Source organism: Thrips palmi, unplaced genomic scaffold (genome assembly GCF_012932325.1).
Source record: "Thrips palmi isolate BJ-2018 unplaced genomic scaffold, TpBJ-2018v1 HiC_scaffold_10, whole genome shotgun sequence".
NCBI lineage: Eukaryota > Metazoa > Arthropoda > Insecta > Thysanoptera > Thripidae > Thrips > Thrips palmi.
Genome location: NW_023144621.1, coordinates 21,673,609 through 21,688,351, shown reverse-complemented (window position 1 = coordinate 21,688,351; position 14,743 = coordinate 21,673,609). Strand labels below are relative to the sequence as shown.

Here is a 14,743-nt window from a genome sequence, read left to right as displayed (position 1 = left end):
CGTGGCAGCGCGCCGCTATTTTCTGTCGCCATTACAACGCCGGGATCAAAGACTAAAGCTTTCCGAACCTGGCGGCTGTCTCTCTCTCTCTCTCTCTCTCTCTCTCTCTCTCTCTCTTGCTCGCTCGCTCGCGTACCGTGTAGCTAATTGAACGGATTCGTGGAACTGCTCGCGGCGCGGCCACCTGCCCTGGTTGCGGTCTGCCCCGGTCTGGCCGGTCTCGCCCCTTTGGCCCAGGCCGGGGCCCTCGCCTCGCGTCCGTGGAAGAGGAAGAGGAAGAATGCGCCTGTGAGCAGCCCCGCCTCGCCTCGCCAGCCTCGCCAGCCTCGCACGAAATTCACACACCCTTTGTTGTGGCGATCAACCTGATCGATAGGCTGAATTCCGAAAATCCGATGCCTGCGACCACCTCGTTGCCACGACCGCCCTCTTGGTCGACAAAAAACCCCGGCTATGAGTTCGACGCCTCCTAATATAGAATAATCCTAACTGTCAGTGCTGATCCAAGACAATCCTAACTCTCAGCGCAGATTGTGCGACGTAAAAAGCTATTTCTTATAAAATTCTGTGACGCCAACATGCTGCTTCAAATTTCTTGGCAGGACTTGTTAAAAAGTATAAACCTTGCATATAAACGTGGAAGCTGTATTTCAGAGATATCATGATTCGCTGCTTTGGACTGAAGAGAGCTAATGAGGAGTTTTAGCCTCCTCTGAAACCTTTGAGCAGTTAGGATTGTCTTGGATCAGCACTGACAGTTAGGATTATTCTATTAGGACACTCTCATTTCAGGAACATGACATCACGTTGAAACGAACGTGACAAAATGTCACGTTCATTTGAGCGTTGTGTCACATTCATTTGGATGTGAATCGGCCAAAACTTAGCTTGTTTACATTAAAACGAACGTGACACAACGCTCAAACGAACGTGACATTTTGTCACGTTCGTTTCAACGTGATGTCACGTTCCTGGAATGAGAGTGGAGGCGTCGAGTTGTCGTCTCACAAGTAGTGATCGGTTGTGGCCACCATCATTTGGTTGTGGGTACATTCCGGGTTCTCGATCGCAGCTATCGAATTTGGCCCGTCGAACAGAGTCGATTCCCACAATAAAGTCACTTTCTTTTTCCCGCTCGCCAGTCTCGCACTCCGTTGCGCGGCCAATCGGAAAATCATTCACTTTTCATGCCAATTTCGCCGGCCAGGAAATAATGAGCGAGTTCCGCGCCACTGCCAACCACTGCGCCTTGCGACTCTCCCCCGCGACTTGTGCATATATTTACCAGTGTAATACATTTCTCCCTGTTTTCCCTCCGAGAAAAGGTCATCGCCGGAACGACCATCCCCCGATACTGAATCAACACGGCTGCGGTCCCTTTCCCCACTTCAAACACGCACACACACACACACACGCACACACACACACACACACACACACACACACACACACACACACACACACACACACACGCGCGCGCGCGCAGGCACGCCACTCGTACACAAACGCAGACGGGCACATGCACACAGCGAGAGGAATTCCCGTCTCCCAATATCCAATACTCAGAGAGAAAAGAAAGTCTTGCTGTAGGGGCTGCTTGTGTTTGGGGTGAGGGTGGGGGTAGTTGGTCGGGTTTGCGTGTCTTTGAGGATAAAGAGAAAGGAGTGGGGGGCAACAGGGGGCTAGGGGGTGAACGGCCCTAAGGCTCTCAAGCCACCCTTTGCCTAAGCTAAAGCCCCATCCTCCCCGCCTCACGTCAACCTGTTTGTCGCATGGCAGTCACGGCCCCGAGGCTCGGGCCCGAGGCAGCCCTGAAGGCCTGAAGGGGAGGCGCTGAAAAACTCAAATATGTACGAGAGAGGGAAAGTTTTTATTGAGAGGGTGCGCGCGCCCTCACACACTCACACGCCCACACATTCACGCACGCAGAACTCAAACATGCATGCGTCGTTTTTGTTCTTTTCTCTTTAAAATAACGGCTTGCGGGGATGGGGCTGGCGAAAGTCATTTCCTACCGTTTTAAGTGGGTCACCGATGGCGGACCTGGCGTGCGGGCGGCCGGATTGACGGACAGACAGGGAGGACGACGGACGGCTGACGAGGGGGGCTGGCCAGCAGACTGATTCCGAGAGTCTCGCTCTGTCTTTCTCTCGCACTCAAATGGCGTCCCGTGTAGGTGCGAGTGAGACAGTGCGAGACTCTCGGAATCAGTCTTCCCCGTCTCCGATGCATCCCTTCGCCGTTGCCGATTCCGATTCCCTCTTCCTCCTGCCGGAGAGGGACAGCGGGACAGCCGAAGGAAATGAATGTTGGCAATGTTCCCCGCTCGCTCCACCCTTTCGACTTCCTACAGTGGACGCCACGCGGTTAGCGCGCTTTCTCATTTACATTTTTCCCTCGACGTTTTCCTTTTTTTGAGGGGGCTTGTCGTTGTGTTGTGTTTGGGTTTTCTGTGATTGAGCGGCCAGGGCCGAACTGTCAGCACGTCCGTCAGGCTCTGCTCGCTCTGCTCGCTCTGCTCCGGGGCGCCAAGACACAAAGGGCCGTCGCCGCACTGGGTCCCGGCGGTCCCGGCGCCACCCGGCGCCACCGGGCACCGCAAAGTAGGGTTCTAAAAAAGCGTGAAAAATAAAATTTGGAAAAAAAACGATGAAAAAAAACGGTTTTTTTCCGAAAAAAACGGAAAATTATCTTTGGGCCTGAAATGTCGTTTAAACGGGTGGCGCGAAGCTAAGGGGGGAGCGTAGTGGCGCGTTAGGTGAAAAAAAAACGAAGCTCACGTTTTTTATTTTTATTGTCATACCTGGGTGTTGATATTGACCTAACTAAGCTTGCCAGCATGTCGAATAAGCACAAATAGCAAAACAACACCAAAAAGTACCAAAATTAGGAAAAAAACATATTTTTCCGGAAAAATTGCTAAAATAAAAAGCCGAAAAAAACAGTTTTTTTCCGTTTTTTTCATGTTTTTTTTCCCGGTGTTTAGAACCCTACCGCAAAGCAGTGGAAAACGCGGAAACCAGTGAAATGCGTCGCCGTTTTGTCGCTATTCCCGTGCGCAGGCCGCTGTGGACTCCGGACTCGTCCTGAAATTCGGGCGTCCGGCGGGGCCCCCTGCAGCGCGGCGGGTCCCCGAAGCGGCCAAATTGCGCATTAATTTGGCGGATTGTAAACCTGCCCCCTTCCCTCGCCTCTTCCGCACCTTCAGCCGCACTGCTGTGCGTAGTTAACCTTGGTGCTCCATTTTTGCCGGAATTGGCTTTGCCCGGGCGATTCATCACCCTGGCCGTGGCGGGGCGGGGCGTGGCGGGGCGTGGCGGGGCGTGGCGGGGCGTGGCGGGGCGTGGCGCCGGGGCGTTCCAGCGGATTGCGCCTGTTTGCTGTGCGCCGCCACCCCGCTCGGCCCGGGTGGGCCGTGGTGGTGGCCTGCTCGGAGGGCTGCGGGAGTTGGTGGTTGCGATTTGGATTTCGGAGCCCGGCCCGGCCCGACCCGGCCTGGCGTGGTGGGTGCGGTGGCGGTGCCCTCCTGAAGCCCTGGGCCTCCGCCCCGGCCACGGCCTGGGCCTCGTCGGCCTGCTGCTTGGCGGCTTGGCCGAGGCCCGGCGCTCCAAGTCGGTTAATGACGGCTTACCGTCGTGAAACCCGATCTCGCCCGGATCACGGAGTCCCGGCCGTCCCGGCCCCGCCGTGGCGCGCCGCCCAACCCGCCAACTTGCTCATAGCTCGCATGGGCCTTGGCAGCATCGCCGCCATCCGGGACAACAGTCCGCTATCGCCGCCGCGCCGCCGCCTCACAGTGGGCCGGAAGACCGGTGGTCTTGACGCGTTTTGAGCTCCAGAGTCGCTAAACAGAACTCGAACCGAACGTGTGACCCCCACCAATCGATTGCTCTCCGAACGAGGAATCCATTGGTGGGGTCACACGTTCGGTTCGCGCCCTGTTCAGCGACTCTGGAGCTCAAAACGCGTCTAGAGTTCTGGCCGCCAGCGCCGGCGCCGGTCTTCTGGCTCACTGTGTGCCGCCGCCTCCTCGTGTACTGCTTTATCGCAGTACATCCATCCCCGTTTTTTTGCGCCGCAACTTGAATTTTGACGTGCGGGTTACTCGATGCCGGAGGGCAATCTGCGGTGAAGGCTGTCGATCAGGGCGTCGCGCTCCGGCCGCCAGCGCGCCAGCCCGGCCGGCTTGTTCCAGTGAATGGTACAGCGTGCGTGATATGTGACCCACCTGTCTGCCTGCGTGATGAATGGCACGGCTGCCTCCCCAGGGAAGAGGGGTGGGGGAGGGGAGGGGGCTCCACGCCGCTCCAGGCTGCAGCTGATGACGACGGGATGCGCGGCCCCCGCAGCCGCCAGCCAGGCAGCCAGCAAGCCAGCCAGGCAGGCAGGCAGGCAGGCAGGCAGGCAGCCAGCCAGGCAGCCAGCCAGCAAGCCAGCCAGGCAGGCAGCAAGGCAGGCAGCCAGCCAGCCGCGCGAAAGCAACGCGAAAGCCAGAGATTGGTTTTTGTGCTGATTTCGATGAATAATACCTCACACCTCCGGGCGTGCAATTGAATAACGGGCTTCGTTTTGTTCTCGCTGCAGTGGCGTGGCCGCGGCGGGGGCGGCGGGGCCGGTGATGCGATACCACGCCGGGCCGCGGCGGGCGGCACGCCACGCCACAGGACGGGCGTGTTAAATTGCTCCCGGGCCCGGATGAGTCCTGGGATTACTGGCGTGGCGGCGGGGGCGGCGGGGGGCCGCGGGGCGACGAAAAAGCGGTTAATATTCCTTGCCAATTAAATAGATTAGGACGGCCGCGCCACGCCGCCATGCCGGTAGTGCGCAATTCGCTTGACTCGCTGTGCTTTTATGAGCAAGCCATATTTTGTTGGTGGCGCGGCGTGGTGGGGTGTGGCGTGGTGGGGCGGGGCGCACAGTGGGCCAGAAGACCGGGGCCGGCGGCCAAAACCCGAGACGCGTTTTGAGCTCCAGAGTCGCTAAAGAGGACTCGAACCGAACGTGTGACCCCAACAATGGCTTGCTCTCCGAACGAGGAATCCATTGATGGGTCACACGTTCAGTTCGAGTCCCATTTGGCGAGTCTGGAGCTCAAAACGCGTCGGGGATTTTGGCCGCCGGCCCCGGTCTTCTGGCCCACTGTGGCGGCGTAGCGGGGCGGGGTGAGGGTGCCCCGACCGCGGCCAGGCCAGGCCGCCTGCAGCTCGGCGTGCCGCGCGCCGAGCGAGGGAAGCGTCTCCAACATCGCGGAAGAGGTGACGGCGTGCGAATCGACGCGCCGCGGGGCCGCCATGTCTCCGCCGCGGCGACAGCGGCGACACGGCTCTGGTGTAATGCTTAACAGCCGCTCGCCTCATCATCCCAGTCGCCGCTAAACTTTTGAGCCCCGCCAACAACAGCAGCAGCAACAACAGCAGCACTGGTGGCATCCACCGCAAACTTTGAGTCCAGGGCGGGGCGCGGCGCAGCGCGGGGCAAGGCGAGGTTCGCTTCGGCGCGTGTGTTTTGTTTCCACGCAGTCTCTGCGCGCCGCCACGCCGCCACGCCCCAGCTCGGCATAAGCGAAACGATTAGCGGTCTACTGTACTCGGAGTGCACACTGTACTCGTTTCATTAAAAGTTGGCCAGGAATGCGGCGCGCTCGGCCGGGCGGCGCGCGGCGGGGCGGCCCGGGTGGCCTGCCTCTGTTCTCATCATTAATGCAGGCGTGCGCGACGAATAATGCATGCCGGCACGCCAATCCGGCCGCCGCCTTCTCGAAAAGCTGAAAAAACGTGTTTTCCAGACGCGCTGCCCGCGCGGCTCCTCGAGGCTGCAGCCCGGCGATAGGGCCTTAATCCGCGGCAGGGACGGGAAGGCCGTCGCCACCTTGCCTGCCTTGGCGGTGCAAGACGGAATAATAATGTGCGTCCTTTATCGAATTTGCGGCGTGGCGGCGCGGCCAGGCCATGCGCCATTTATCTCGGGAAATCTATAATAAACTTCATCACGACCACCGGGAGGTCCGCCCGCCCGCGCCGCACGCACGGAGTGGCGACGCCCCTACACGCCGCGTCTTGCTGAGCGCCCCACGCCGCCGCCCACGCCGCCGCCCAAGCCGCCGCCCACGCCGCCGCCCACGCCGCCGCCCACGCCGCCGCCCACGCCGCCGCCCACGCCGCCGCCCACGCCGCCGCCCAAGCCGCCGCCCACGCCGCCGCCCAAGCCGCCGCCCACGCCGCCGCCCACGCCGCCGCCCACGCCGCCGCCCACGCCGCCGCCCACGCCGCCGCCCACGCCGCCGCCCACGCCGCCGCCCACGCCGCCGCCCACGCCGCCGCCCACGCCGCGCCACGGGTGGTTTCTCACGATCCTCTCCGTCCCCCGGGCGGCCGGGCGGTGGGCCGGGTGGCCGCAGGACTCGGTTAGACCGTACAGAGCCGCAAGGAGCACGGCCAGGGCCGCCCCACTGGCAGCGGGAAAAAACGGAAGGCCTAGGGGGGGAATCGAACTTGGAGCCGATTTTCCTCGTTGGACGCAGCCACGTGGAACGCCGGGCCGCGCCTACACCCTAGAGCCAGACCGCCTGCTTGGCGTCGTGCTGGGACTGTCCCTTCGCTGCGAGTGCAGCCTGCAGCCCTGCAGGCGGGCGGCAGTGACCACCGACAAGACTTTACACTCCGCGCTGGGGGGACGGGGAGGGGTGGGAACGGATGCTGCTCGCTCGGAGTGCGTTCGGATTGAGTCAGGTCGGCACGGCATTGCAAGTGATGGCAGCGCAGCGCGGCGGGGAGGTTTAGTGCCCCTCCCCCCCCTCCCCCGGCGGCGTGTTCGCCCCGTTGCTCCCCGTGGCCGCCATTCTCACCTGTTCGCGGTCTGTCGGCAGGAACAACATGTTTCCCCCATCGACAAATCACAACGGGCCACGGACATGGCGTCCATTTTCTCCTGTCAGCCGTCAGCCCCGGGGAGCAGACGGGCGGACGGACGGGCTGACAGGCAGACAGACAGACGGTTGATTATGGGTCTCAAGGTAGGCAGGCCAGGGGCACGTGATGACTCCCGGAGCTGGGCAATCAAGACGGTGAGCGCTCCGGGGCCGGAACAGCCCGGAACCCACCGGAGTCGGCCAGGCCAGGCCGGGCCGGCAGTTGCCGCAGGCGATCTCCCGGGCGCCCCGAGGAGCCTGCTCTGGATCTCGGGGGCCTTGGAGCGGCTCGGAGCGCCTCGGAGCGGCCCCCTGGAACCCTGGAACCCTGGAACCCTAGAACCCAAGGAGAGCCGCAGAGACGGTCGGACGGGACGGGACGGCCGCTCCGAGGCTCACAAGTTGACAGGGGATCGAAAACGCGCAGCGCGCGCAGCGACCCAGGGAAAGGGTGCTAAGACGTATGTTGGAGTAGCAAGGTGGGCGTGGCGGGGCGGGGCGTGGCGGGGCGTGGCGGGGTGGGGCGGGGCGGGGCGGGGCGTGGCGGGGTGGGGCGGGGCGGGGCAGGCCCACTGCACCCCTTTCCTTTCGGATTTACCGTGCCCGCCGGATGAGGGGCAATTTGAAAAGAGATATCGCAAGACCCATCGCGCCGCCCTCCGAGGGGGTCACGCCGGGCCCATGCCGGGCCAATGTGGACGTTCCCTGTGGAGCCTGCGGAGACAAGGAGAGCGGGGGAGGGGGGCCGTGCCGGGCTGTGCCGTTTTGTGGCGTGGAGGGAGAGGAAGGAGGACCGGTGGCCCGCTTAAACGCTTCCACCTTTCGTGCTTTAGTGCCCTGACATTAAACTGAGCTGCCCGCCCTCCTGTCCTCGCTGTCTCTGCTTGCTCGTCCGCCGTCCCGTGCAGTCCGCCTCCGTCTCGGCGCTTCTCTTTGTCTGCTGCCACACTGTGTGCGTGCCGTGGGCGTCGCCGTCGTCCAGACTAGACGGCGCACTTCCGCCTCGCCGCCAGACTCTCGGTGCACCCCGCCCCGCCCCGCCCCGCCCCGCCCCGCCCCGCCCCCCGCCCTGCCCCGCCCCGCCCCGCCCCGCCCCGCCCCGCCCTGCCCCGCCCTGCCCCGCCCCGCCCCACACCGCCGCGGCGAGCCACATGGCGCCCGCGCACATAATGGAATTTTTTATGCATACATTAAGGCGCGTTCCGTTCCGGCCCTTGCCACCCTCCTTATTCGGAAGCTGGGCGCGCCGCGCCCTGCAGCCCTGCAGCGCGTCTGTGGCGTGGCCGGCGTGGCGCGGCACCGCTGCAATATTCGAATGAAATGAGGAGGACTCGTGTATAACTCTGTTTGGCTCTGTCTGTTGCTCAGGGATCGATATCATGGTGGGCGGGCCCGGCCTCGGCCCCGGCCCCGGCGCCGTGGAGTCCGTGACGCTGTGCCAGGACTGCTGGAAGGTGCCCGCCAACAACGACCGCCTGGAGCAGCTGGAGCAGCCCGGCTACAACCTGCTGCCCGGGCAGCACGGCCGCCTGCCCTTCGTCACGACCAGAGGTGAGTCCTTATCTTTCGCCCTCGCCCCACCCCGCGGCGCGGCGCGGGGTTCGAATCCCAGCGGGGAAGTCACAGCCTAGAGTGTTTTTTTAAGCACAGACTGGGATACAGGGGCGCAGACCAGGAATAAGCGCTGTAGCCGACCAAAGTCACCGAAATTTTCGCTGGGTTTGTTGACATTTTGAACTACCTCGTGAGACGGTGCTGAGCGGTCAGCGTTCCTGCATGGCCGGACATATAAAACGGGCAGTCTACCCAGTACCAGGATGTTGCAGGAATGCTTTGCCCTCGCTGCAATAGTCAGCCTGATTTGTATTTTAGTTGGCAAAATCGTGATTTTTTTAAAAAAATTGTTGCTGTTTTTTTGTTGTGACGGTGACTCATCCTCCGGTGACTGCGATACATCGCCACGTTTTCGTCGCTCTGTCTGTCTGTCGCTGGGTGCGAGAGAAACAGCGACGACTCTCGTGCAAGCGCACCAACAGCTGCTGGCCGGCGAGGGTGGGAGGGTCGCGCAGGTGTCATGAGAGCGGAGATCGCCTGAAGCAGAGGAGCTGCACATGGATACACCGCTGGCGTGCGTCTGTGTGTGTGACGCTGACTTCCCACAGTGTGGTTGCTGGGGGGAGTCTGGTTAGTTTTGTCACGTGGAGAAAAGTTGGGCTGACGCGGCATCACTAAATGATAAGCAGCTCCGCAACGGAGAAACGGAGGGAGGGGCAGGTGGTGACCAGTGTGAGACCCGGAACAACCCGCAGCTATTCCAAACTTGCTACTTCGGGTGCGGGGAAGGCAGTGCGTCGTGTGTCGCTGTGGCCAGACTCGGCGACGCGGCGACTGCTGTCCCCCACTGGCCTGCGCTCCGTTGCGGCAGCAGGGGCCGGTGTGGGGCCCACAGTGTGGTGCCCAGCCCTGCCCGCCCATTTCCCTCTTGAGAATGCTCTTAGTGAAAGAGTTTCTACCTGGCCCTCATACTCGTAGTCACGGCCGGGAAGGGCAGGACGGGGAGGGGAGGGGGGACCTGTTGACTGAGACTCCCTCTTCTTGGCCTGCTATTGCTCCCGTCTTGGCCCGGGGCACGAGGCACAAGCCACCACGCAAGGCTGTACTTGCCAGCGCGGGGCGGGGCGGGGCTCGCTGGCACCCCAACTTTACGCCCCGCTCCCCCCCACCCCCGTCGACTCCCTCTTCTCCGTCTGACCCGCGAGGAGGGGCCCGCCGCCATATCGCTTCATAAAATATCCCATATCATGATGCGTATTTTATATTTCCGCGTGCGGCGTCGACGGCGCGAGATAGAGAGCGACCTTCACGCCCTCTGTGACAGCCAAAACAAAGAGGGCTGCGCTTGGAGCCGCTGACGCGGGAGAGAGAGAGAGAGAGAGAGAGAGAGAGAGAGAGAGAGAGAGAGAGAGCGGCGGCGGCGGCGAATATACATCCATTTGTCTGAATTGGCGGTGCGCGGCGCCGCAAGGATAACCCGCGGCACGGCAATGACACGGGGAGGAATATAAGAATCCGCCGTCCGGAATTGGATGCTTTATTGCGTGAGGCGTGTCGAGTTTCCTCCTGCAGGGGAAGGCGGCCTGCTTGGCGTGGCCGGCGAGGTAGCGTCACCTCCTTTGTGTCGAGGCGCGACAGGCCGCGAGCACACGATGCGAGCCGTGCGCGTGGAGAGCGGGCATTCAATCTCTCATCCGTGGCAGGGCCGCGCCTTGGCTGGCCTTGGCGCACTCCACTCCACTGCACCACTCCTGCTCGCGCTCCTCCGGCCTCGGCCCGGCCCACTCCCAAAAAGTTGACTACAGCGGCGAAGTTAGCAGCAGGACATGGCCGCGTATGCAGATGACACACACGCGTGCGCGGAAGGGCAGCCGCCTGCACACACACACACACACACACACACACACACACACACACACACACACGAGCGGACCGCGAGGCTGCATGCATATGCATGGTAGTACCTCGTGGAGTGCTTGTGCGAGCCAGGGGTAGTTTCGATCTCATAGGCAGGGCGACCGGGCCGTGGCCGGGCCGTGGCCGGGCCGGGCCTCACGCGGGGAGGCTCGGTGGCCGGGAGGAGCAGGCCGAGGAGCCAGCGGGCGGACGGGCGGACGGGCAGACAGCCGCCCTGAACGCCATGATTAGACTAGCTGGGCCGCGGCGCCGCAATTAAACTCAGATTATCGAGTAGCAAGCCGGCGGGGTGGACGGGCTGCCGGGCGGCACGGCACGGCGGCACGGCACGGCGGCACGCAGCGGATTCGATAACGCCCCCTCCCCTCCGCGCCCCACCCCGCGGACAATCACCTCTGCGAGTCTCTGCTCCACTTTTGAGACCCCTTTAAAAGGCCAATTGCGCCCTGAGACTCGTGCCGCGGCCGAATAGGCCACCTTGTGACGGCGTCCTTCGCTGACGGCGTCCTCCTGACGACGGCTTCCCTCCGACGACAGCGTCCTTCCGACGACGGCGTCTTTCCGACGACGGCGTCCTTCCGACGACGGCGTCTTTCCGACGACGGCGTCCTTCCGACGACAGCGTCCTTCCGACGACGGCGTCCTTCCGACGACGGCGTCCTTCCGACGACGGCGTCCTTCCGACGACGGCGTCCTTCCGACGACGGCGTCCTTCCGACGACGGCGTCCTTCCGACGACGGCGTCTTTCCGAAGACGATGACGATGGCGTCTCTCTGGCGACGGCGCTCCATGCGCCCAGGACAACGCGCCCGCCGCGACGCTGTCCCGGCGGACAGGCCTGCTGTGGCGTTGCCTACCCCGCACTCTGCAGGCGCTCTACCCCCAGGCGGCCGGGCCGGGCAGTCGTCCAGTGCAGGCTTTGTCCGTCCGCCCGTCCGCCCGTCCGTCTGCGGGGTGCATGAGTGAAAATGAGTCCGCGCGAGGTGGAGAGCAGAGCGCGGCCAAACTTTGCGCTGCTTCCGCGCTGCTTCGCGGCGCCGCAGTGGATGGAAACGGATGGGGAGTGGGGAAGGCGGAGGGGGGAGAGAAAAGGGAAGTGCCGCCGAGCGAAGGAGATAATGTTGCGGGATGGGGAAACAGGAAGTGGAGTCGAAAGCCGAAAGGAAGGGCAGCCGCCGTGCCCGCCGTGGCCGCGAGCCGGCCTTGGCTGCACTTGGCCCGCGGACTAGCCACTTTGCGCGCGGGCCGTGCCGTGCCGTGCCTTGCCTTGCCGTGCCTTGCCTTGCCGTGTCTTGCCTTGCCGTGCCGTGCCGTGCCTTGCCTTGCCGTGCCTTGCCGTGCCTTGCCTTGCCGTGCCCTGCCTTGCCTTGCCGTGTCTTGCCTTGCCGTGCCGTGCCGCGCCGCACCAAGCCGGGTGTGTTTTAAAAGCGTAATCGCTGGCAGTCATCAGCGCTTCGTCCGGCGAGGCGCGGCGCTGCGCGATGGCTGCGCCCTGCTGCGACGTCCGCTTTCGATTTTCACCCCACTTAACGTTAATGGCTGCACATTGGTGACGCCCCGGGGATGGCCCTCCCCACCCTGCAGGCTATGGCCCGCCAGTCCGCCATGGCGGTGTCCTTATGTGTCGCCGAACCAGCGGACTGATTCGGGGAGTCGTTTCCGTCGCTCTGTCTCTCTCGCACTCACACTGGTAAAACAAAGGCATAAAAATTACGCCCTTAAGGGCATAAATACTCTTTTACGCCCTTCCAGGGGCATAAATCGTTTTATGCCTTTGGGAAGGGCGTAAATGGTATAGGAATTTCAAGCAAAATTTTAATGCCCTTCCCAAAGGCATTAACGATTTATGCCCTTTAAGGGCGTAAATCGTTTACGCCCTTAAAGGGCATAATTTTTATGCCTTTGTTTCACCAGTGCATGGGCGCCCCGTATCCGTGCGAGAGACGGAGCGACGAGAACGACTCTCAGTCTGCCGGCGGCCTGTCCGTCCGTTTGCTTTGCCGCCCGTCGATAATCGGTGCGGATTGCCCTCCGCGTCACGTGGGCGCGGCGCCGTGTTTAGGCACCCCACTGCGAGCGGCATGGCCGGGCATGGCGAATCGGCAGGCCATGCCTAGTCGGCCTGGCTTCCTGCTTCGCTTCGTCCCCGCTAGAGGGTGCATGGAAGACAAAGCCCGGTGCCACGACACTGTGCCATATCTCTCAAAGCACGGCTGCTGCACCTGGCGCACAGTGGTTCAGGAGACTGGTGCCGGCGGCCAAAATTCTAGACACGTTTTCAGCTCTAGAGTCGCTGAATGAGACTTGAACTGAACGTGTGACCCCATCAATAAATTGCTCTCCGAACAAGGAATTCATTGGTGGGGTCACACGTTCGGTTTGAGTCCTGTTTAGCGACTCTACGGCTCAAAACGCGTTTTGAGTTTTGGCCGCCTGCACCGGACTTCTGGCCCACTGTGTGTCGTCGACACGGCCGTCGAACTGCAGGCACGCTCTGGGTGGCATGGGCGTGAGGTGGAGCCCCATTTTGGCGCCCCCCGTGGTGCCCCGCCCTCCACGCCCCTCCGAGAGCCGGAGCCCCATGTGCCGCGCTGGACCGGGCGGCCCGGACGCCCGGCGTAATCAGATCCACAGTCCATCAAAATACACGGTTCGCCTTTCAGCGGGCAGCCAGGGCGGCCAGGACAGGCCGGACAGCCGAGGCTGGCAGGCAGCAGGGCTCGGCCCGATTAGCGGGGGCTAAGCCCGTGGCGACGCCTGCCGGCCGGCCGGCCGGGCGAGGCCACTGGAGAGGCCACTCCGCCACCTTCCTCCGGACCGGTTGTTTAAACATTTATATTTTCGGAGCGCGTTGCCGCTCGCGTTGCCGCTCGCGTTCCTGCTCCTCCTGCAGTCCTTTTTGGCGGCCGGCGCGCTAATTGCGCGGTGCTCCGCCGCTCTGCTCACGTCGGCCGCGGCGCCGCGGTCACGTGTGCCGTCTTGCCTAATGCCCGGCCGGCCGCCCCGGCCGCAGAGAAAACGAGAAGGAGCACAGAAAATGAAAGAGAAAAAAAATAGAGGCTCATCTTTTTCTTCTTTTTTAGCAGATGATACCTTTACACTTGAAACATACTTAAAACTACTATACACATGAAGGTGTCAGCGTGCTTTTACTCTCGAGTCCAGAAACGAAGCGCGTATCCTAAACAATATAATAGGGGCTGGCTGCCGGGGCGGGCTGGTGCGTGTGGCTGGCTGGCTGGCTGGCAATGAGGCGCAGCCTGCGCGGAATTCGACAATCCCTCCACGGTACAGCGCCAGCGGCACCGGGCCTAAACAATGGCACCCCCTCCTCGCTCGCGACGGCCTGCCACGGCCTGCGCGCAACATTGACAATCCCTCCCCGCCTGCCACGGCGCGGCCCGATTCGGCCCGGCCCGGGGCACTCGGGCCAGCTCGGGCTCGGCGGCGGGCGGTGCAGGCCACAGCTCGGCACGGCTAGTACCTAAGTACCCACCGGCCACCTCGCTCGGGTCTATATATTTTGTTTCATACACAATTTTAATTACTATCTTTGGAATGAGCCCGCATACTACCCCGTATAAGGAAACCAAACGAGTATTAACCGAGAAATTTGAAAGGGAAAAGAAAAAATTTGAACTCTACACCCCCTCCCCAGTCTTAATGGGGAGGCCTCCTGCTTTACTTCGGTGTTCGGGATGGGAACCGGTGCTATCAGGTACCTGGGGTTAATCCCGTCAGCGACCCAAGCGTTCGCCGGGGGACCCAGTAGGACCCCAAAGCTCAGGCAGCTGGGTGGGAGCACCCAGTACGAAGCTCTTTGAGGGGCGGGACGTAGAGTGAGACGACAGAGAGACAGAGAGAGACTCAGACAGAGAAGAGGTTTGGTGGGAGCTTCTTGTTTTCGTAGGGTTGGTTGTGTACCCCATGGTACCCCCACTGTCCGGCGCTCCCGTACCGAACATACAGCGTTTTAGGCCAGCTTCAAAGGACTTATCATCGCCTCCCCGACGAGTCAAGGAGGCACCACCCGCAACCACACACCGGATGGTCTGGATTGATGGATCAAATACTCCATCGCTCCAGTGCCGAGGCCAACCCGCCGAAGCAGATTGCTTTTTAGACACCCACAGCGGAGTGGCCAGGTGAATGTGACTCTGACCACTACGCCAGGGGTCTCAGACTGGCGGAAGACCGCGGGCCGCACCGGGAGAAAAGAGAGAGATGGAAGATCAGGCGAGTAGGCCGAGGAGGTGTGAAATCGGCGCTGACCGGCGCTGGCTTTGCTCGCCTTCGTCCAAACGAAGCGAGCACATCGTCCATCTCTCTTGCTCTCACTGACTTCTATGGGAAAGACAAGGATA

At 62.1% G+C, this 14,743-nt stretch overlaps 1 protein-coding gene across 2 annotated transcripts in view; it reads left to right on the top strand.

Annotated features, from left to right (window-relative positions):
- Window positions 1-14,743, top strand: part of LOC117653757 (lachesin-like) — a 163,934-nt gene that overhangs the window by 67,050 nt on the left and 82,141 nt on the right. For both annotated transcript variants that reach the window (XM_034399649.1, XM_034399639.1), the window contains exon 3: window positions 8,276-8,458. In XM_034399649.1, coding sequence (XP_034255540.1) covers window positions 8,276-8,458 — 183 coding nt within the window. The remainder of the gene's footprint in view (window positions 1-8,275; window positions 8,459-14,743) is intronic.